We start from the raw sequence: 22,059 nt of genomic DNA on the forward strand, positions 1-22,059 counted from the left end.
ACCATCAAGCCCTGTGTTGTTAATTAGCTGTTCATTAATGTCAGCTCCCTGTTCACTACAGAAATATGAACTGCCTATCTCCTGGGCCTCACCGCACAGCCGAGCACCGCTTGGTCTCCTCGGAGGAGAGAAATGCCCAGTGTCCACATCACCCCCCAGCGAGGCCCTTGCCAGGAACCAGAACAGAGACATCATCGCCACTGACAGCAAAGTGCTGTCACCATCCTGTGCCACCAGCACCACCACCCAGCAGGCAGACGCTGCCGCCGCAAGCAGCCCCACACCCCTGCACTGCCTGTGAGCATCTGCCATGTCCCTCATCACTGGCCACCACCGTCCCCCGTGCCACTGCCAGGGAGCCCAGCGGTGGACAGCACCCACCTTTACCACTAGGACTGGCACCCAGTGTCTTCCACATCCATAACTCGGCAGGGGATGGGCAGGACCACCCTTGTTTTATATAGGGAGCACGCATGCGGTGCTCAAGGGAGCTCAGTAGGGCTGTAGGGTGAACACACAGGCCACAGGAAGCAAAGGCCAGGCTTTAGGGAGCGCAGGTAGAGCTGAAGGGAGCACCCATTGGGGCTGTAGGGAGCACAAGCAGGCTGTAGGAAGCATGCACAGGCTGCGGAGAGCACAAACAGGCTGTAGGAAGCACGCTCAGGCTGTAGGGAGCACAAACAGGCTGTAGGAAGCACAAACAGGCTGTAGGAAGCATGCACAGGCTGTAGGAAACACAAACGGGGCTGTAGGGAGCACCAACAGGCTGTAGGGAGCAAAGGCTGTAAGACAGCAAGCATGCAGGCTATAGTAAGCACATATCATGGTGTACAGAGCACACATGGGACTGTATGGAGCACACAACAATCTCTAGACAGCGTACCGGGCTATAGGGAACATACACTGGGAGCAGCAGGGAGCACAAATGGGCTGTACAGGCTGCAGGGGGCACACACAGGGCTGCAGGGGGCACACAATTGTTTGTGGACAGCACACACTGAGCTACAGGGAACACAGAGTGCCATAGGGTTGTAGGGTGAACACGAAGGCCATGGGGAGCACACATGGGATGTAGGTAGCACAGACAAGCTGCAGCTATCTCAGCGGTGAGTGCTGAGCAGCCACTCATGGAACCACTCCTGCAAAGCAGTCTTACTGTGCCTGCCAAGGAGCTGGGCACCCAGGTCCTGCCCAATTCAGCCCTGAGCACCCGACCCCCTTCGTTCCCCAGCTCCTCAGCACAACTGCAGATGGCCTCCTCTACCCTGCAGGGTAAACTCTGTGACAGCAGAGCATTGATCCACACAAAGTGTCTCCCAAATGCATCACAGCTGCCAGGCCGAAACAGCTCAAAAAACATGCAACCATCCAGCCTCCACGCTCAGGCTCCGCACACACAGAGACACTTTCCACCACGCAAATACGAGCTCCTTCCCTCCAGGGTCAAGCTGTGTTTCACATCTCAACCTGGAAGAAACAACGAGGATGCTCACGCCTTCTACTTTACCCTGCATCCTGCTCCGGCAATGCCGAAGCGTCTTTGTGTGATGCATTCATCACCTTTAGCCAGCTCCGCGGAAAAAAAGTGTCTCGTGTCTGGTGCGAACTGGTGCTGGGGTAGGAGCTAAGTGAAGACGTCCTAATGGGAAGCAATCAGACTCCGCTGGTTCTCCTCCCCCAGAGCATATTTAGAGCTTTCAGAAGGAAACAAAACTTGTTTATCTTAACGCTAATCAATTTATAGCAATGAAAATAAAACCCATTAGGAGCCATTCCCCATTTGAGTTTCAAAGAGGCTTCTGACCCCAGGAGGCTCTGAGCTGATTGATTAGAAATTTCTGACACTAATGTGTGTCTTCGAAGGGTCCAGTGTGGCTTTAATTCCTCTCTCCTGAGACCCTGCTCGTGTGTTAACATCTGTCAGCCCCTTCCTGCACTTAGGGGAGGGGAAAATTCATGAGCATACTGAGTTGCATGGCACAGCTGGGGAGAAGGCAGCATTTGCCGGCTTAAACAGCTTCCTCAAATCCTTTGGGGCAAATCATTTGCATGATCCTTTTCTCCTTGGGCAAAAAGCCGGAGTGCACCAAGAAATAAAAAGCACTGATGCAGAGTGGAGACAGCAGGTGGAGTGGCTAAAACCCAGGGCTGGGATTTCAACTTCGGCGTCCCAACTTTGCCCCTGACTCTTTGTGTCCTTGGGCAAGTCACCCCCTGCTCTGCACAGGGGTAACAGCAGGGCACAAACAGCAAAGGAACATACAGGAAAGATGATTTTTTATATGCAGCTGGAGAGAAATGTAGCGAGGAGCCTTCGTCCTTCGGGATGGAGCATACTTGGCCCACCAGCCTCAAGTGTACTGTACTATGGTATGTATGGTATAAATATTTGTCTCCAGCTTGGGACAGAGTTAAGGCACAGAAACCATCGCTCCTGGCAGAGTCCTGCACGGCCAGGGGACAGGGGCTGTGCGCGAGCACAGAGGATGGTGGCACACACCGCCGCCAGAGTCACTTGCTGGAGCTGGACGAATGCAGCCAGGCAAGAAAGAATTTATTTATTTATTTATTTTTGGCAGAGAGGTTGAAATAATTGATCCAGCGGTGGAAGGATTCTGTCACTTGAGCTGTTTAAACCAGGCCTGGAGACCTCTCCGCGTGCTCTGGCTCAGCGAGGAGCCCTGGAAGGGGAAGGTCTCCTGGCTTTGCTGGGCAGAACAGAGTGGGGGGGGGGGGGGGACATCGGGGGGGCTGAGCCGGCCAGGCTGCTGGGACGCTGGAGAGCAGGAGTCGTGATGCCTGACAGACCCCAGAGCTACGGGGTCAGGGACGGACGCTGGCTATCTCACAGCACTGCAGAAGGGTCGTTGCACTGCTGGTGAGGGCCAGGAGGCCAGGCTCGTTCCCACAGCCTCCTTTTCAGGACTGCAAACTCCTTTGCTGCCACGTTTCTTTGTTCAGTGCAAAAAACGGAGGGCGGCTGTGCGTGTATGCAAACACGTTCGGGCTAAGTGTGTATGCACGGTCACGTGCATCTGCAACGGGGCGATCGATTCGGGGCCAGCACAGAAACAGCATAATCCCTTGCACACTCTCCCATCTGTACAAAGAAAAGGGGTGGAGAACAGGTGGGAGGAGAAGGGGGTAAATCTGCATGCACAAAGGGCACGCAGGAAGGGCAGCGAAGGCCAGCGGGAGCCAGTCCCTCTGCAGCCAGCTGGCTCCCAGCTGCCTCCACCGTGGCCCTGCAGCTTGCCCTTACCTCTCACCAAAAAAGCCCCTCCGTGGCCTCCTCAGGCAGGACCGACTGCTTCTCACTTTCAGCAGATTAAAGTAGCTAATCTAGTTAATGAAAGCAGCTCAGCCTCAACGAGCCGCGCTCCTCCGCAGTGTGTTGCTGGGTCACTGGGAGATCGAGCATGCAAGGCGTGCGAGGCTGAGCCCGGGACTCATCCGGAGCTGTTGGTCTCTGCCCCCAGCTCGTCCAGGAGATAATCAGCTAGGTTCATCACACCCCGTGGAGCCGTGGCCCTGGGCCTCACCTGCAGGAGAAAAATTGGTCTGGGGACCGCAGGGCCAGCGGGAGCGGAGCTCGACAGGAGCAAACACGATGCAGCAGCAGCAGGGGGGTTCGCAGGGGTCCCTGCCACGGTGAGAGCCCCTCTGCCACTGCGGTGAGGCTGCAAACCCTCAGAGGTGCTCTGGCAGATGCCGTGGGCTTGGCTCAGGGCAAAACACAACGGACAACACGTCCGAAGGAGCCCTGTGGCTCGCGCAGTCTAAGGTAACAGCTCTCCTACTGACAGGCTGTGTCCCTTCACCTCGGAAAACCAGGCTCCACCAGGCCTGGCTTCAACCCACGGGGCAGGGGAAGAGGCGTCCCCCTCTGCAGGCAGGAATCACTGCCAGCACGGCCAGATTTCGCGTCCCTTTGAACACCTCCCTCCTTTTCCACCGGTATCTCCTCCTGGGCCAGGCGGGCAGACCACTGCCCATGGCTGACGAGCCCAGCACCCACGGCGCCGGCAGTGGACAGGGGGTGCAGGAACGGCTGCGGGCAGTGCCTGCACGCTGGTCCCCTTGGGTTGCTGCTGAGATGAAACTGCTGCAGCTCTCGCAGACACAGAGACGCGGTGGGCCTTCTCAAACCCCTGCACCAACCGATATTTCTACGGCTTGGCACAGACCTGGGGGCTCTGCATCCTGGGGACCATAAACTCTGCCCAGCTGAGCTCCTGAGTTTCATCTAGTTGTGCTTTGCTGAACCTGTTCGCTTGTCTTTGGCTAAGGCCAAGTGCCCAGAAAATGAACCGTCTTGTTTTACATCCTCCAAAACATGAAGAAGTCCCTCTTTTCTCATTAGCTTGCTCTAGTGGTTAATCACTTAGAAACACATGCCTAATTTTTTAATTTGTCTAGCTCCAGTTTAACCCTACCAGTTCGTTATACCTTTCCCTGCTAGATTAAAAAGCACTTTAGAGTCTGGTATTTCCTTTTGGTAATCATCTCCCCTCTTAATTTTCTTTCTGAGAAGCTGAACATATTGAGCTCTTTCAAGTCTCTCACGGAAAGGCATTTTTCAGGGCTCTCAGGACCCTGTTTGTATTTCTGTGCAGGTTTATTTCTCATATCCCCCTTGAGCCACGGAGAGCAGACCCAGCTGTCACAGGGTGTTGCTGGGGCAAGCTGGCAGCAGGCTGCAGCTGGCTCCGCGGGGCAGGCGTGCAGTGGCAGCGCTGCATGTCACGAGGAAGGATTTTTCAGGGTGTCTCGGCAGGGCTGGTGGGAAGAGACCTCCGAGGTCTCTGGGTCAGCCTCGGGCTCACCCAAGGGCTGTGCCCAAACACAAACCAGGGCAGCTGTGGCTGTGCGCAGCCAAGTCTTGGAAGTCCCCACGGATGGTGACGTTCAGCCTCTCTTGGGAACTCTCTTAGCTTTTCCCAAAGTCCACCCTGAGCCTCTCAAGCTACAGCTTGCGGCTGTTGTCCCTTCTCATACGATCTGGCACCACTAGTGGCGCCTTAGCTCCATCCTCTTTTAATTGTCCTGCAAAGAGCTATAGCTGTGATTAGATCCTTTCTGCTCCTTCCACCTCACTGAAGTCTCCCTGTGCCAAGCTCCAGCCAAGGGCTAAGCAACCCAGTCAATCCACGCTGCATCCAGCCCTCCCCGGTTCTGCACAGCACGTAATGCAGCCCTCCTCTGCTGGCTGCTCAAACGTGGCAAAGAGGCTCCTGGGCCAGGAGGTAAAGTGGAACCGCTAGGCTAATTGTGGTCAGAGAAATGACACTGAGATCCCCCCCGGAAGAGAATTCAGCAGGTCCAAACTGAAATAAATAAATAAATAAATAAATAAATAAACCGACATCCAGCAAGAAAAGCCCAGCAACGTGATGCGTTCTCTAGTGGCAGAGGTTCAGACCTAGCTAGGGTGACCAGCCGCTGCTTAATGAACAACATCCCCGCTAGCACACATATCCGCAGCACTGGGCAGGAACACGGATGCTGGGGATGTTGCTCACAGGACAAGGAGCCCCCTCCGAGCACCCTGTGCAGGACACCCACCTGCAGGCTGGAGCAGGGAGCGAAGGGTGATGCGGCATTGTCTCCTGACATCCCCAAAAGAGCCAGGTTTACCACCCTCAAAGAGTGGGTGCTGAGTGACTGGGCAATAACATAGCAATTGAAATTCAGTGGTGACAAAAGGAAACTAATGCACTTGGGTAAAAAGAGCCCTAATTATACAAACACAATGATGGGCACTAAATTAGCTATTAACATGCAGGGAGGAGATCTCGGCAGCACCAGAGATAATTCTCTGAAAACACCAGTTCAAAGCTCATCCATCATCAAAAAAAAAAAAAAAAGAGAAAATGTAAGGAATTATTAAGAAAGGAACCCAGTACAAAACAGGAATGCTATTAAGCTGCTGCATGGAGCCACATTTTGAACAGCGTTTGCAGTGGTGGTCACCCTTAGACAAGGTCATGAGGTAGATGATAAAAATGATTAGGGATACAGAGCAGCTTCCATACGGTGAGTCTATCAAATCAGGACCTTCCGTTTGAAAAGAGCCGACTCGGGGAGGCACACAAAGCCATCAGTAATATAGCAGACATGAATGAGAAATGATTGCTTTCCATTTTTTAAAATATAAGAATGCAAAGTCTAAAAAAAAAATCCCTCATGCATAAAACAAAGGATGTATTTTTTTAACACGGTGCATAATTAAATTGCGTAACTTAACTACCGCAAGACACCACCGGCACCGACAATACCAACAGCGTGCCAGAAGCTGGGAGGAAGCAGCACTCCATCCACACCTTGTCTCTCTTACCGGCAGAACTGTGCGGAGGTTGACACACTGATAAACACCGGGACATTTCTGGGAAGGTCTGCTCACCACACAGCTGAGCGCACAGCACGTGGGACCCCCCTCGCACCGCCCTCCCGGCTGTGCAGACCCAGAAGGGTCTGCCCAGACCCAGCGGGGACGCAGCCTGAAGGATGCCCCCGCTTCTAGACCACCATCCAGCACGGCCTCCTGCTCTGCTACCCCCAAACACCATTTTTTGAACCGAGTTAACAACCTTAGCAGCTGCAATAGGAAGTAGAGGCACTGCCAAATGAGGTGCCTGGCTCTGCCGGGCCGCAGACTGTGGGCTAAGGGCAGTCACAGTCTCCCACGACAGCAGGAAGAACCACGGCACGCCGTAGCACTATGGGCCCATGGATTGTGAACCTGGAGCTCCGGCACCTCGCAGACGTGAATGCTGCAGCTACAGGAGCGTAAGCAAGTCCAGGCTGGCTCTGAAGCCCTGACCTTTGGACGTGCAACAGGTGTCTGACTCCGTACGTCTCCCCCCACCCCTCCTAAATCCACAGCACGGGGCCCGCACGTGCATTAAACCTGTTCTAGGAGGCTGCTCTAACTCTTCAGCACCATTTCTCCTGCTGGCTTTCAAGAGCCTTCTATTGAATAAGAAACCACCCCAAAACAGATCAAAGATGTCCACGGAGAGGCTGTTTAAGGGGAAATAGCTTCTGGGCTTCCCATTTGTGGGGTATGTTTCCCTTCATGCTCAGCCCAGTGATTAGTGCTCACCAGGGAATCAGAGCTGCAAAATGAATCCGAGAAGACAGAGCAGTGTCAGGCTGTTAGTAGCTCAAAAAGGATCTTGGCTCCCCTGAGCCTGAATGCTGAGCACTTACCATTCAGGCCCCAGCGATGGATTTAACAACGAAATGCTTCAAAGGCGTGCAGTGGCCTGCCTGCTAGGAACTCCTGCTCCGATTCCTCCCAGAGGAGACCATTAGCACCTGAAAACGGAGAAGCCGTGGCCTTGGCCGCAGCATCTGGGGTTGGATGCTTCTCTGCAGAGCAATGCTAGATCCATAGGAGAGCCAGGGCTACGAGACAGCTTCACGCACAGCCACTGTGCTGAGGCTCGTATTTTTGGAAACAGCATCCCCGAGGACTGCAGTGGATGCTGCTTGTTCTTGAGCCAGCCCTGACTGTTTTGGAAAGTTTGGTTAAGCTCCACTTGGCTGCCTCTGAGTTATTCAAGCACAGAAACAGGGGTTATTGGTTGCAGGAGGTTTCGGATTTTTTTTTTTTTTCTGAGCACAGTTCAGTCAAGAAAGCACAAATCTGGCCTGCCTGGTGCAGTTCCTGCAGGGAGGCGAAGCAGCCTCTTGAGACGCGGCTAACTTAGCAGAGCACTGTGTAAAAGCAGATACTCAGAGCTCACAGCCGTGGTCCGACCAGCCCCGTCTCTGCAGCTGGGGCAAAAGCCACCTTCACTGCAGCTCAGACGCCTCCGCCGTCATTCACCCCTCCTTCCTTTCTCTTCATACCTCTGGCAGAAGCCACTCACTGAGAACCACGGCGCCGCGTGCCGCTTTACCCCACGGGAGGTTTTGCAGGAAAAGCTGGATGAGGACAGGCAGTGCTGCTCCAGGCTGCCCTGCGGAGGCCGTGCAAGCTTTTCTGCGCTCACCTCCACACACCCTGAATGCCCGGGAGCCTGGGGTGCCCCCCCTCTTCAGCTGCTCTAGCCGTAATGCCGATAATAAGGAAACCTCCGCGCGTCTCCAGGGAAGCGGGACTCGGAGAGGAGCACAAAGCCTCCCGCAGCTGTGTGTTTGCAAACAACCCAGCTGAGCTGTGAAGAGGGGCTGAAAGCAGTAATTGTCTTTAATTAAAGGAGGTTGGAGGCATCTCAAGCTTTGACAAAAGACTTTCCCAGCCTGCTAGCAGCTCCAGCACTCATCACTGCTGCAGCCACCACCGGGCCCGCAGGTTGAAACGCGGCGTGGGACGTGGGCACGCCGGCCAAAGGGTGCGGATGCGCTGGTGCCAGCATGCGGCCAGGGCAGTGCCACAAACCCACTGGGCACAAAAGGACAACATCCCTGGGGATCGCATCTCCTGAACTGTGCAGGACATCTGAGATCTGTGGCTGTGTCAGGAGCCAGCAGCTGCCTGAAGGTGCCCCCTCCCCAGAGAAGCTGCGATGCGCAGGGCGGTGCGGCAGAGGCTACGGAGCAAGCACAAAGATACTGCTGCAGTTCCTCCCAGCGTAATTAAACCGGCTCGTTAGCAAGCTACCCAGGTGGGCAGTGCTATCGCTGTGCTGCATCCAGCACCCTGCAAGCTCACCTTGGGCTAAGCAGACCTCGCACCCACAAGCTGCCAGCCGTGCACGCTTATTGAGCTGCCACCTTGCTCCCGGCTGCTCTGTGCTGCCGGGATGCTGCAGGCAAGCTCAGGCTATTGAAATTGCCTCCTTCCCTCTCTTCCACTCTCAGGGTCTCAGCTTCAGCACACCGCTGACGGTGCCAAGGGAGGGCACACGTTGCCCACGACCCCGCTGGTTTCTTCCCTCCCACCCATGTTTGCTTTTGCCCCTCCAGCACTGCAGCGCGCGGGAGATCCCGGTTCTGGTTTCCATAGGAACATATGAGCAATACGGACAAATCCCTGCCAGGGCTCCTGATAAGGTCTGGAGGGCCAAATGAACCCCAAAGTCGTCAAAGTGTGCGTGGACTGTGTGTGAAGTGCATGTGTATTCAGCTTGACATATCCGCGACGAAGAACCATGCGCGGTCCTCATGCATATATTTTCGCCTGGGAAATCCTGGAAAGAGCAGCCGTGCTCTAATTCAAGAGAAACAAAAACAAACTGGGATCGGTTCCATCTGAGCCAGACAGCAGAAACCTTTCCAGAAGCAAAAAAAAAAGACCATTTCTAATTATAGGCTATCCTGTAGATACATACACTTAGGTTTCTCTCTCTATTTGCAAATTAACCATACTCATGGTGGCAACGCGATTAAGCAGTGGCATGACAAAGTTCCACTTCCAGCCTCCTAATCCTCTTCAGAAATGAGAAGAAACAGTGTAAGCAATAAGAGAGGGCAAAATGGTCTGCCCTGCCGCTTCCAGTGCCACAGACCTTTTGCAGGTCCTAAGGCTGGGATTCACACAGCCGCAGATGGAAGATCATGCTTGAGAAAGTCCGGAGACGTTTTTCTTACAACAGCTACCACGTCTCTTATTCTTCAGTCAATGCCACAGGTCCACTCCCAGGGTGCAAATTGAGAGTAAAACACTAACATTACTGCACGGATCAACGTCTGAGCTGACAGAGGCGACAGTAATGGCATAACCACCGTGCTGGTGAAGGTGACTGAAAATTACAGCAAGGGCATCAGTCACCTCCTCTGAACAAGGGGAAGGGTGGCGAGGCACCACACACCATGAGGTGCGCGCTGTGGACTGCAGGTAGCTCTGCAAAGGCAATGCACTGGTAAATGAAGGCATTTTTAGTGCATACTTGGGGTGCACAGCAGATAAAGGTGAACGAGAAGCTCGTCTGGGTGTGAGTCATTCCCCAAGTGTTTCTCTTGTTCCTGTTTTCCCCGCATCTACCGCTTCTGGTTTGTGAACTAGGGATGCACATACACACTGACAGGGCCAGAATTAATTTCACTTGCCCCACAGAGTATTACCAGGAAAGGCCTGCAGCTTTAGTGCTTTCCCTACAGGAAACCTTCATGCCTTCAGCTCCGGGAATCCTCCAGGTGATGGCTGGCAGAAGAGAGCAGCTCCGGCATCTCTCTGGCTGGTCAGCCTGAGGCATAACCTCCTCCCTCATCGCACCTCCCTGCAAACCAAACTCTGCGCTGGAGGCTCCTGAGCCATTTGGAAGACTGCACACTTCAGCACTAGAAGAAACAGGCAGGTTATGTGCCCAAGCAATGCTCTTCATCATGGTCACAGTGATACACGTCTGGAGAATTGTCACTTGTGCGCAGGACTGGAGGGACAAGGAGAGGAGAGGAGAGAAAGGGACAGAGGAAAGCTCATTCTGTGGCAGTGCTCATGGGAAGAGGCTGGTTTCCACTGACACTGAAAAGCCTCCAGAGAGATCAGCACCAAGACCTTTGGGATCCCTCGAAAAGGGTGTGATGCCCAGCAGTGCCTCGTGTCCTGCCTGTCCCTCGGTGTTCCCCATGCACGGGTACTTCAGGCCGCTGCACTGGGCACCAGCCCAAATCTGTGAGCTCTGCACAGTCCAGGAGAGCGAAGACACAATTTTCTCTCGTGAAGGACAGGGAGAAAGGTGGAACAGCGTGATGGAAACCACTGGCTGGTGTCTGAAAGCCTGCATTGCTGCACAGACCATTTCCATGTCTCTGCAGAAAGCCTCCTGGAGAGATGATGCCATAAAAAGGCAGATATAGTGCATTTAATAGATGGTGCTGTTTGCTGTTTGACGAATATTATCTGTTGCTACAGCCTCTTCAGAAGTCACTATGGTCTTTTGAAATGCCATCCAGACTGGAAGAACTACCATTTGGAGAAAAGCATCCATGTTACTCTATTTTATGGGCTCCACTTCAGGCTGCACTTTAATTCTCAATAATCTTGAGGGTTTGGGCATTTTGATAGTTTGAGATGAATAGAGCCTTTATCATGTGTCCATATATTTTCACTATTCCTGCCTCCTGTCACAGCTGCAGGTGTAACAACCACGGTGCTTCTGGGATCACAATGTTTTGAAAAGAAATTGCTAGCTTTGGTTTCAGACTTGAAAACGGTCTTCTTGACCACAGGGTCTCCATGAGCTCTGAATGTGACAATAGCCTCAAAGTGCAAAAAAAAAAAAGACTTTGCAAGCGTGAGCTTGCTGTCTCTGAAAACCATCAGTGCCCATCTAATGAAGAACCAGGCCCTCTCTCAGAGGGCATTCTGAATTTGCCCTGCATGCTCCCTCCGGGCCCACCTCCTCCCCACAGACCCCTGGCTGCCTCTGCAGAACCTCGGTGCCCCCTTGGAGGGGCGAGCGGGCTCTGCTGGATGTGACCACAGCCAGGGGAAGCCAGCCACCCCCCAGCACCATTAATTAATAGCCAGCGATCTGTCTCCGATCGCAGCATCGGTTGCATCTCACAGCATCAGTTGCATCGCACACCTCGTGTTCTTCCCCAGCCCTGCACCTCTGGCCCTAGACGAAGCATCGCAGTCATCTGAAAATTCATTTCAGCTGCCAGAAAAATGAGATGTGCATGAACACAGGATCACGCGCTTCTGAATAAAGCCCCGGACACCTGCTGCTGGTGGGGCCTGGCTTGCTGCAAGCTCGGCAGCATGCGGGCATCCCTCACTGCCCCGCAGTGCAGCTCAGCCCTGCAGCCCCAGGCCTCCCTGCAGTGCAACGTTGTGCCACCAGTGGCTTGGAGCTTTGGTCGTATTTCAACACAAATTGGGTTGCACGGACTTGGTGCAAACAAAACTTCAGAGCTGCTTTCTGCTCTGCAAAGGCTGCAAGAGTCAGAGCCCCTTTGGGCTGCTGGAGCCATGAGAATGGGCTTTTTGACACCAGGAGCAGAGCTAACACGCCAGTTTACCTTCAAGGTAAATTAGATATAAACTGTTCAAAGACCAAAAATCTAACTTACTGCCAAGGACCCCAGGGTGATGGTAACCTGATGCTTGGCAGGTGTCATTTCAACCCACCAAAACAAGGAAAAGCTCTGTCTTTGAAGACCTGGTTTCAGAGATACGGAAAGGTTTTGCAGGAGTCACCTACCTGCAGAACACATGGTGTTCACAAGGTCCCCGTGTCGGGTACCTTTCTAAGAAAAAGCTCACTGGATGCAGGAGGACAGTGCACTGAGTTGGCAGCTCCTGGCCTCTGTAGGGTTCTCTCTCTCCTTCGCACCCTGCTTTCAAAGATGTTGTGACTTATGGTTTCCTGCTCACACGATACCCTGTCCTCCTTTTCCAATTGTAAGACTATAAATTACTATATTTTGCATACTAAGGGCAGTTTCCCCATTTCTGGGGGCAGACGCAAGCACTCCGACAGCCCCTGTGCAGCCCTGATGGCTGAGATCAGGATGTCAGGAAAAGCAGAACGGGGTGAAGAGCATTTGACCCATGACTCCCACTGCTTAATGCAGGATCTTCCACAGCATCCTAAACACAAATTCCTTCTAGAACAATGCTAAAGCCTGTGGGGTGCTGACCTGCAGCGCCACGTGCTCTTGTGGGCACCAGTGGGAACAAAGCTGGGCTCCGAGGAAAAGCACCCAAGCCATACAGGCACTGGAGCTTCCCTGTCCTTGAGGAAGGACTTCTGCCGGTGCTTTCCAGCACAGAAGTGGTCTGAGGTGCTGGTCCAGAGACTCTTCTGCCGGCAAATGTGCTTCCAGTGCAGTCACAGCTCACCCGGAGCATATGGCAGCACGCGGGGGTCCTGCCCCACAGCACCTGGTGGCCAGGTCCTGCAGCCTGATGGGTTATGCCCTTCTTCCCTGTTTGTTCTCTTTCTAATACCTTTCAAACATTATGGTGTTTGTTTGTTTGTTTTTCTTTTCTTAGACACTCATTCCTTAAAGGAGGGCATTTGCACTGTGTCCTTCGCACCGCTTCTCCCCGCGGTGCCGAAATCACAGCCCCGGCTCACACGAGGTCTGCATATTGCTGGCCGGTGTCACCGTGCCTCAGGTCTCCTCCCAAAAGTACAGCATGCAAAAATGTGTACTTTGGCTCGAACTAATTACATGTTGTTTGTTCTACATAAACACAGCCATCGAGCTAGCTGTGAAACACTTTTGATTCCATTTCCTAACCTTTATGGGGACTTTTATGCATATTTTCCAGTGATATAGTATGTTTCTAAGGCATATGGGGAACAATAAAGAGTTTCCCTGGAGCTAATTAAGCTAATCATGGCTTCTAGATTAAATTTTCTGTAAGTTTTTTACCTTGCATTGCTAAAATTAAATAAAATAACTGTGCTCTTATAGAATGATCATCTGACATCGCACTAACTTTAAATTGGCAGCTCTCTCCAGAGAGAACGTCTGAAGGTATTTCCCAAAACTAAATGCTCAGAATAATCCCTTGGTTTCGGCCCAACTCAGAAAATTTTCAAACGAAAAACACCATCCTTAAAAGCAGCATTTTTTTTTCCAGTTTTCCTCGGATTACATACAATGAAGAATCAGCACTCTTCTAAATTCGGGAAAATGCCCTCCTTGCCTCCCACATCTCTCAGCACCTCGATGCAAACTAAAACCTAATGGCTACTAGTAAAAACACCTTCACTTTATGCTAGCAATGAGTTAAAATCCTGGAAGCCTGGGCTGGGATCCCAGCTATTTATTCCAGTTCCTATTAATGTTTACCACTATTCCCAGAAAAAAAAAAGAAAAAAAAAATCTGAGGTCTACGAAGGCAAGAGAGGGAAAGCAGGAAGAAATCAGGCTCTCCCCCTTGGTCCTTCCAGAGGAGTGAGCACAGCTATTCCCAGCTCACATGGGTGTAGCAAGAAGAGGAATGCGGTATTAGATCCAAAACGCTGCTTCATGTGTAAAAATAAATCGGGGGGAATTTTGTTATCTGCACAGATGTGAGCGCCACGAAAGCCCCTGTGCTACGCTGGGGCTCCAGCCTCTGCCCCCAGCCTTCTGCCCCTGGGGCTCAGTGTGGGGCTCTTCGTACCCCTTCACAACAGGGCCAGGAGTGCTCCGAAACAATCCTGACCTTCAAAACTCACACTCATATGCTGGAAAACCGAGTCTGTTCCCCTTCTCCAGGCAGTAAGACCTCTTGTGGAAGGTCTCAGCCCACCTCTTCTTCCCTCTGACTTCCTTTACATGCTGCTGGCTGTTAAAGTCTAGTCCCCCAGCCTTTCCTAGCAGCCTTTCCTGTTCCAAGTGAGTTAGTTGTCTACCTGTTTCCTTCAGCAGCGTTGTCTTTCCCCTGTCCTGGGCCACCTGTGCTCCTCCCTGCCAGGTCAGCATTTCCTGGGGTTTTGGACCACCACAAAAAAAAGCCTCAGCCCCCTCGTCTGCCACCCTCTTGTTCTTATAGGCTCCCTCTGGTTCTACTCCAACCTCCAGAAACCTAAAGACAAGCCAGGAATGTACAGAGAACAGGCTGGCATCTCATCTGGCTCCACGGTGCACCGAACAGGCTCGGTGTATTTAATGCAGAGCAGCTGCAAGCCCCACCACAACCCTAACTGGATTCACAACATGGAGGGGTCAGCAAGTAGAAGGAGGGAGAAGAATCGAAGCGGTGGAAAGAAGGGCTGTACTCCTGCTTCCCAGACAGAAAGGGAGGAGAGGGAGAAGCCCAAAGAGCAGCATCCACAATGACATCGAGCCACTGCAGGCTGGGAGCATTCAAATTGTCAACAGCCCTGTAGAAAAGGCAGACAAATTCCTGTTTTGTACTTGGGAAGAAGCCAGGTGATGTAATCATCTTATAGGATGATGGCGAAATACTTTCCATTCCAGCAGTAACTCAAGATGTTAAATAGCAGCTACTAAAGTTAAACATTGTTAAATCAGTATGTCAGGATAGCATCTACCTAAGAGTTTTTAAAGAGTTGGCTGATGAACCAGCTGACAGCTAATGTTCACTTTCCACATGCCGTGAAATGGTGCAATGCTTCAGAGAGGTAGGAAAAAGCTATTTGTTAAATGAGGCAGTCGTGGCTATTTTAGGACTGCCACTGCACCACCAGGACCAGTCAAATAAGGATGTGCCAGCTAGGGGATTTGGTCAGCGAAGGATTAAAGGAAGGTAGTGATAGCAGTGCCAATCTATGAACATATATGGGAAACAGATTAAGGCAAATTAGCCTTGTGTGTTTTTTGATGCAATTACAAGATTGGTTGGGAGAGGTAACAGTGTTAACGCAGCGCACCCAAACTTCTGAAGAGCATTTCCCTCGGTAACACACGATATTTTGATTCCGAAATTAGAGGGTCTGCAGACACCGTGGGACATATTCAATGTATTAAAACTTGGCTAGCTGATACTGCTACGGTCTGAGATCTAAGCAGGGAATGTGCAGAGAGCAGGTCTGTTTCTACTAGAGCCAACAGATTTGATTCGTGGCTCTGGGCTATTTAGCATTTTTATCAATGACCCAGGAGAAAGCCCAAAGTGTTCCTAATAAAGTTAGCCGATGACATGAAGTTGTAGTGTGGTAAATACTGAAGGTGATGGGTTACTGATGCACACATGCCTTGGTGAGCTGGGCACCAGCAAGCAGCGTGCATTTCAGTACCAACACGTCAAATCACACCTCTGGGGAACAGGACGCAGGCCACCCCACTTCTCCGCTGGCGGTCCTGCCACGAAGGACAAGGACCCTGCCAGAACAACCCGCTGCAAAGTCATTGCCACAAGGGTTAAAGCAAACCTGGGGTAATAGGGACAGGGAAACCGCAGGGAGGGAGGTGCCATCCTCTCGGCATTCAAGGGTGGAGGATTACTCTTAGATGAAAGCAGAGTTGTGGGAATGCATGACCTGCTGGACAGAGCTCAGTGGGGTCCAAGTGCCAGGCACAGTCAGGACTGGGGGGGGATTGGTAAGGGGGGAGGGATGGGTAAGGGGGGGGAGCAGGAACAACCACTGGAAGCATTTAACGGGTAATTCTCCTTCTCTGGAAACATTTACATCACAATTGGCTGTATCTGCTCTAGCTCAACCAGGAATGCTTCCTGTAAGAACTTAATTACCCCTAGGGCCTTGCAATTTATTGGCTGGGTCCAGCATTATCAGTTGAGGCCCAGAACCAAAACAGGCATGGAGCCATAAATAGCCCCGTATCTTCAAAACATCACGTACATATGGGACGTGATCACGAGACTGCAAGAACATACCCTTCCTCGGCACATCGGGAAGACGCAGCCCCTCTGAGCGCACTTCTCCAAACTGTCGGCACAGGCCTGGCCCCACACCGAAACCCAACGCAGCACAGCGGGACCAAGCCCACGGCTGAGTAATCCCAAAGGCTTCTGCTTTTCCAGGTGGATTCAGGCTAGGTCAGCTCGGTGTGGAGGTGGGCTGGTGCGGTGGCACCAGGCTGGGGTTGCTTGTGGAGCTGGACAGGAGCAGCACTGGGCAGGCTGACGACACAACATCCTCCATCCTGGCTCTCCGTGCCAGGGAAGGAGCAGGAACCAGGCTGTGCAGGCTCTCCCCCTGCCTCCCCCCCGTATGGTGGGACACGCTGTTGGGCGCTCAGGCTCCCCCCCAGGCACGGCCCTGCTCAACCCTGAGCTGGAGAAGGCAGATGGCAACCTGGATCTTCTACAGACCACTTAGGTGACCAGGTTTCTCCTCTTCTCAGCACGTCACCGGTCTCCCCACCTCACTATTGCTCTGAGCTCCTCTCCTCAGGAATGCCCGTGACCCTAAGGGATGCCGCCGTGCGTCTCACAGCAAGAGAGCCCCACCACCAGCTCCCGCGGGACAAAACCACCCCGTCACCACGGCAAGGCTGGGGCTCCCCACGCTCGGTGCTATACGAATGCAACAAAGAAGAGGCTGCCCACTTCACTGGGCACGTACGCAGAAGCGCCATGAAGCTGGAGGGGAAGAGAGGCTGGAGGTGGAAGCAGGGCCCAACGGCCAGGGCCAGCCCGCGGCTGCCGTCCCTGAGCAGGCAGAGACCGTCACGGGGAGCGTTCAGCCGCCGTCCAGCCTAAGGAGAGGGAGCAGGGAGCACAATGGCTCTGCCTCCTCTGTTGCAGAGCGGAGCCAATGAATAAGGGAGGCAGAGACAGAAATGCGCTTAACGTGCTGCTTGGGAGGGACAGGCGGGGGAGGAGGGGGGAGGCAGCCAGACAAAGAACGGGGAGATGGAGGAAAAAAGGCAGGCGGAGAGCAGGGGAAGGTGAAGCAGGGAGGCAGGAGGACGGGGCCGAGCGCGCAGGGATGCGCACGGAGGCGGCGAAAGGCAGGAGTGTGCACAAGCCCCACGCCACGCCGCGGGATGGAGCCGGGGCGATGCTCGGCGCAGCCAGGCAGCCCCGGCAGGGCCCTGCGGGATTGGCGAGCAAGGCCCGGCGAAATGAAAATCTCTTAACCACGCCGAATTGTTAACTGCCCCCAAATCCTTTTGTGCTGGGGCTGCGAGCTTAAAGGAGCTTAAGCTGTTAGATGCATGAACTTCCCCCATAAATATCCCTCGTGTGCGCTGCTGCGAGCAGGCTTGCGCCGCGTTAGCCAGATGAAAAGCCCAGTGGAGAAAACGAGCAGCTCCTTCCAGCGTCTTGCAGCTGCACGGGGCCAGGCTGCCCATCGCTCAGGGTGCCCGTCTCCACCGAGACCCACCAGCAGGGCAGCACGAGTGGGCCGCATCCCCCGCGCTCCTTGCCACGTCCCGCTTGGGCTACACCGAGCCGTGTGAGAGCCCTTCACGCTGAAAGCCAGCTCGGATTTGCTTTTGTGTTGCTGCTGGAAAAGGGCCCAGATTCCCTCCCACCCCTCAAAACACGAGGAAACCTGCCGGCCACATGTAGGAGCGAGTTCCCCCGAGCCAGACAGCTCACACGCCGGCCCTGTGGGTGCTGGCACCGGGATGTGATGGGAGCAGGGCTGCAGCCCCGTGGGTCCTTACCCCGTGGAGCTGGGCAGGGGAGCCCTTTTGTCCCAGCTGGGGTCATCGGCCCCCTCCCCAGCCCGCTCACTGCCTCGCCAGGATCTGGGAGAGGACGGGGGTGCCACGGCTGTGTCTCACCACTTCCGTGGGACGGCTCTGCTCCTGTCCCCCGGTCACCCCAGGTTTTCTGTCTGGGGCTGCTGGGGGAACTGGAGGAAGCGCTCCGATCCCGCAGAGCCCCTGGGCCCCCTCCAGCCCCGCTCGCAGCCCCGCAGCCAGCTGCCCCACGGAGACGGCAGGCTGCCGGCCACCAGGTGATTAATGACAGCGGGGAGCGTGGGGCCGCGCGCACGCCAGCACCGGCTGGAGAAACAGCTGCCGAGGTACCGGACCTCCCAAAATCCTGCTGCTGCTGCACAGACAAAGAGGAGACGCGGCCTTTCTCCTGCTCGCTCCCTCTACCTTGGCCCCCCGGCTCCTGCTCCCGCTGCCTCCCCTCGCAGCCGCACCGAGCCAGGCTGCAAGAAAGGGACGCTGCGACGGAGGAGCTGGGCACCCCGCTGCGTTCAGAGGGACAGCCCCGCGGCTGGGCTGGCTCCACGGCTGGGGAGCTGCTTTGAAGGAGCAGCACAACCTCAGAAACTGAAACTGCATCAGAGCGAAGCATTGCGCAGGGCCGGGGCTGCTTGGCCAAAAAAATAATTGAAAAAAAAAAGGGCTGAGATGGAAAAGCTCACGTGAATCATTTTGGCTTTCTTGTGTTGCTGTGAGTGCTTCCCTTGGGCACTGCAAAGCATCCAGCCTCCCCTTGAGGCTGGGATTATCAAAGCTCCCTTTTCATATTGCATTGCAGCAGCACTCCCCATCCCCAGCACCGTCCCTGCTACAGCTGGAGGGCACTTGATCGCCCCTTAGCTCGGTGAGAACAGCTGCTCAGTGTCCCAGCAACACGGGTTTAAAGCAAGGATATTGAAGAATGCCCCAGCACGTCAGGACCTGTAGCTTGACATGAGCAGGCCAGCCACCAGCAGTGGAGGTGCTCTATCCTCCAGGTGAAGCCACGTGGCAAAATGAAGATGTCCATGAAGAGCTTCGCTTCTGAACCTTTGGCCTCAAGAAGTAACTGCTAAATCACTTCCAGATTTTTGAATTTCTTCTCATGCCCTCCTCAGACTCCGCCTTTAGTCCCATCCCACTGCTTGCCCCTGTGAAAGGCCCTGTTTCACAGACCCTCCCGAGGACTTGGGGCAGTATAAGTGCTCTGGTTGAAGGGGCGGCATCTTACAACATCTCATCCAGTCGAAGCAGGTGCATCCTGTCCACCCCTTGATCGAGACGCCCCACAGAGCCTACAGCAGCTACATGGGCTCGAGGAGAATGCCCTGAGCCCCCCAGATCACAGCAGCACCACGCAGGCCTGGTCCTGCAGGGGAGCTCCAAACCCAGCCCTGCTCAAGATGGGCGTTGGGTCGCTCTGATCGCAGGGCCCTGCTGCTGGCAGGGAGATGGCAGAGGGACCACTGCGACTATTCAGCCTGCAGGCCCAGCCGAATGCTGCCAGAGAATCTGCCCCTCTCTGGCGTGGCCATCTCCCCACTATCAGCACCTTCCCCGTGCTTGCTTGGAGCTGCCTACCCATCCATTCCTGCAGCAAGCAGAGAGGAGAAGCAGCTCCTTTCTTGCACAGCATCTGAGGCTCCGCGCTGCCTGCTGACGTATCTATAATTGATCTCAGAGAAATTCCAGCTCTGCTCAGTGTGCCGATGCTATCAAAACTGTAATGGGATTTTGATGTTTGGCTGGGACAGGGAAGAAAGAATCGGTTTGCCAAACGCCATGGTTTGCTCTGCTTTGCTTTCTTGGTCCTTTTCTGCAGCTCTCCCACTTCCCCATCTTCATAACTCCAGCAGCTCTGAGCACATCCACCCAGCACACTGCTAAACACATCATTTTGGCTACTCTCTCCTCACCCATCCTTGGTGCACATGACCCAGTTTCCATCAAAGCAGAGCCCTCCACTTAGAAAGACAAGGTGGGTGTCCTGCACCCCTTCCTAGGAGGTGCAGAAAAGGTGGTGGAGAAAGTGGGGAAAGGATCACACCGATCCCTACCCCTACGGAGATAATCATTGAGACAGGGGACAAATAAGCTGCCAGCAGGCTTGAGTGCAGGAAGCAGTGGCTGGGACTGTGAGGGGTGTTTCTTCTCCGACCCAGCCCTGAGCAGCCCCATCGCACCTGCCTGGGGCTCTCTGCGCCTGTAGGACTGGCACCGTGGGATGCGGCTGAGCCACACGGGAGAAGCAGGCGCTCCCAGGGTCTGCTTGGACATCTACCTTCAGGCAGGAACCTCTGGCTACGGAGGGAGCTCAGGGGCTGGATTCAGCGATGTTCAGTCTGCAGAAATGAGCCTGGCCACGAGCACCCCACGAACGCATCCAATCCTAGGCCGTACGCACCTCACCAGCAGAATGCTGCACACAACTGGGTCCTTCACACTGCGGGATGTTTGGGTGCCTGGAGCCCCGCTCCCTTTACCCCGGAGCACTTCAGCCCACACTGAGCCACAGGATGTAAACTGAAACTAAACCAGTTCCTCCTGCGAGGCCCCGTACCTGTTTCTGTGCAACCGGGGAGGAACCTCCCTCTCTTCCAGACCCTCCTCTTGCTCCCTCTTCCATTCTAGCCCCAGAATTTTGGGAAGGGGGCTGCAGACCAGAGGCACAGCTCAGTGCCACGTGCCATAGCTGAACACACATCTCTCCAAGGCCTGGGGAGCACAAAAGGCGCCACGGACTTGACGGCACCCCTGGACTCGGAGGCTCAGAGGACCCGGAGGTAAGGCAGAGCCTCTGCAAGGGACGGATGAGCCCTGCTCCCTGCAGACCACAGCTGCAAATCCCAAGCACCAACATAAGCACAGCCCACCGCGGCGGCAAGACAAGCACCTGAAGCAAGAACAGAACAGCGGTTACCTCTGCAGACGGTCCCGTTTTCCACCGACTCGTAGCCTGCCCTGCACATGCAGCGGCCGATGGGCACCAGCCACTCGCCGTCCCCGTTGCAGTACAGCTTGATGGGCACATCCACCTCCTCCGCGTTGGTGATGCACGTCCCCCGAGCCGCCACCAGGGAGGTGCTCTCCGCTCCTGAAAGAGTTTCTTGGAAGACAGCCCCGTTCTGGATCACACGGGGACACTTGCGGTAGAAGACACGGACTGCGATCAAAGACATGCAGCCTCCGTAGTCCTGGAAGGCCAGGTAGAAACCGTTTTTGGAGACGGGCCCAAAACTGCGCACCTCGGTGTTTATCTTCATCACCCGCCCACCTAAGTCCACCTGCGAGAAGCTCTCGTCGGCAGCAATTGTATCTACCTTCATCCAAGGGTTTTCCATCCAGTTGGGAAAAGTCTTGGTGGCAGAGTCAATGTCTGATTCATAATAATAGAGATTAAAAGTCTCCTTACAGGAGCCTGGGACGTTAGGGATGCTGCTGCAGTCCCGGACGGAAAATTTCATCTCCACGTGGATGCGGTGTGCTCCTCGCCTCCGGATATACTTGGTCCGGAGCCAGTTGTTCTGGCTGGATTCAAAGACGTTGCACACCTGGTAGGTGCGGATCGTGTTCATGTTCTCGTCGTACCCGCTCACCTCTTCCCACTGCGGACAGGACAAAGAAAGTCAGTGGGCTGCACGGAACCGACGGTCACGGCATTAAATGGGGTTCCCGCCTGCTTTGCCTCTTCCCAGTCCCCTTGCACGCTGAGCGGGCACACTGTCCCCGTACGAGCTGTGCCACACCATGCCCACGCCAGCACCCAATGCCTCCTTGCCCAGGCACGGTCACGGCGCCAGCACCCACCCCTGCGTCTCTCCATCCTGACCCACCTTGGGCGCTGGTGGCTGCCAGCAGCTGTCTGCCCACCACCGTGCTCGATGCCCAGATTTAGGGTAAAACGTCCCCGCACGTGGCCTGGGCGCGTCGGGGCACGGAGGGGCCGTGCACTTTGTCTGCAGCAGTAATGGCTTTAGCAGGGGCTCCCACCAAGCGGCTGCGCAGCGCCGCAGAGGCCTCACAACTGCAGAGCCTCACGGCAAAGTAATACGATGCCTTTAGCAGATGTATTCCCCCCGGTGCCGC

The 22,059-nt window shown here is 54.4% G+C and overlaps 1 protein-coding gene and 1 long non-coding RNA gene across 3 annotated transcripts in view; both read right to left on the minus strand.

The window, feature by feature from the left end:
• The window catches only part of EPHB2 (EPH receptor B2), a 135,262-nt gene that overhangs the window by 67,445 nt on the left and 45,758 nt on the right, over positions 1-22,059 (minus strand). For both annotated transcript variants that reach the window (XM_080564239.1, XM_080564238.1), the window contains exon 3: positions 20,894-21,578. In XM_080564239.1, the coding sequence (XP_080420365.1) occupies positions 20,894-21,578 (685 nt within the window). The remainder of the gene's footprint in view (positions 1-20,893; positions 21,579-22,059) is intronic.
• On the minus strand, positions 2,785-20,887 carry LOC308181270. Its single transcript, XR_013941386.1, has 2 exons — positions 7,213-20,887; positions 2,785-3,542 (listed from the first exon to the last, which is right to left on the minus strand). It is a non-coding gene; the product is annotated as an uncharacterized lncRNA (long non-coding RNA).

This window comes from Anser brachyrhynchus (assembly GCF_964034855.1).
Source record: "Anser brachyrhynchus genome assembly, chromosome: 21".
NCBI classification, from domain to species: domain Eukaryota; kingdom Metazoa; phylum Chordata; class Aves; order Anseriformes; family Anatidae; genus Anser; species Anser brachyrhynchus.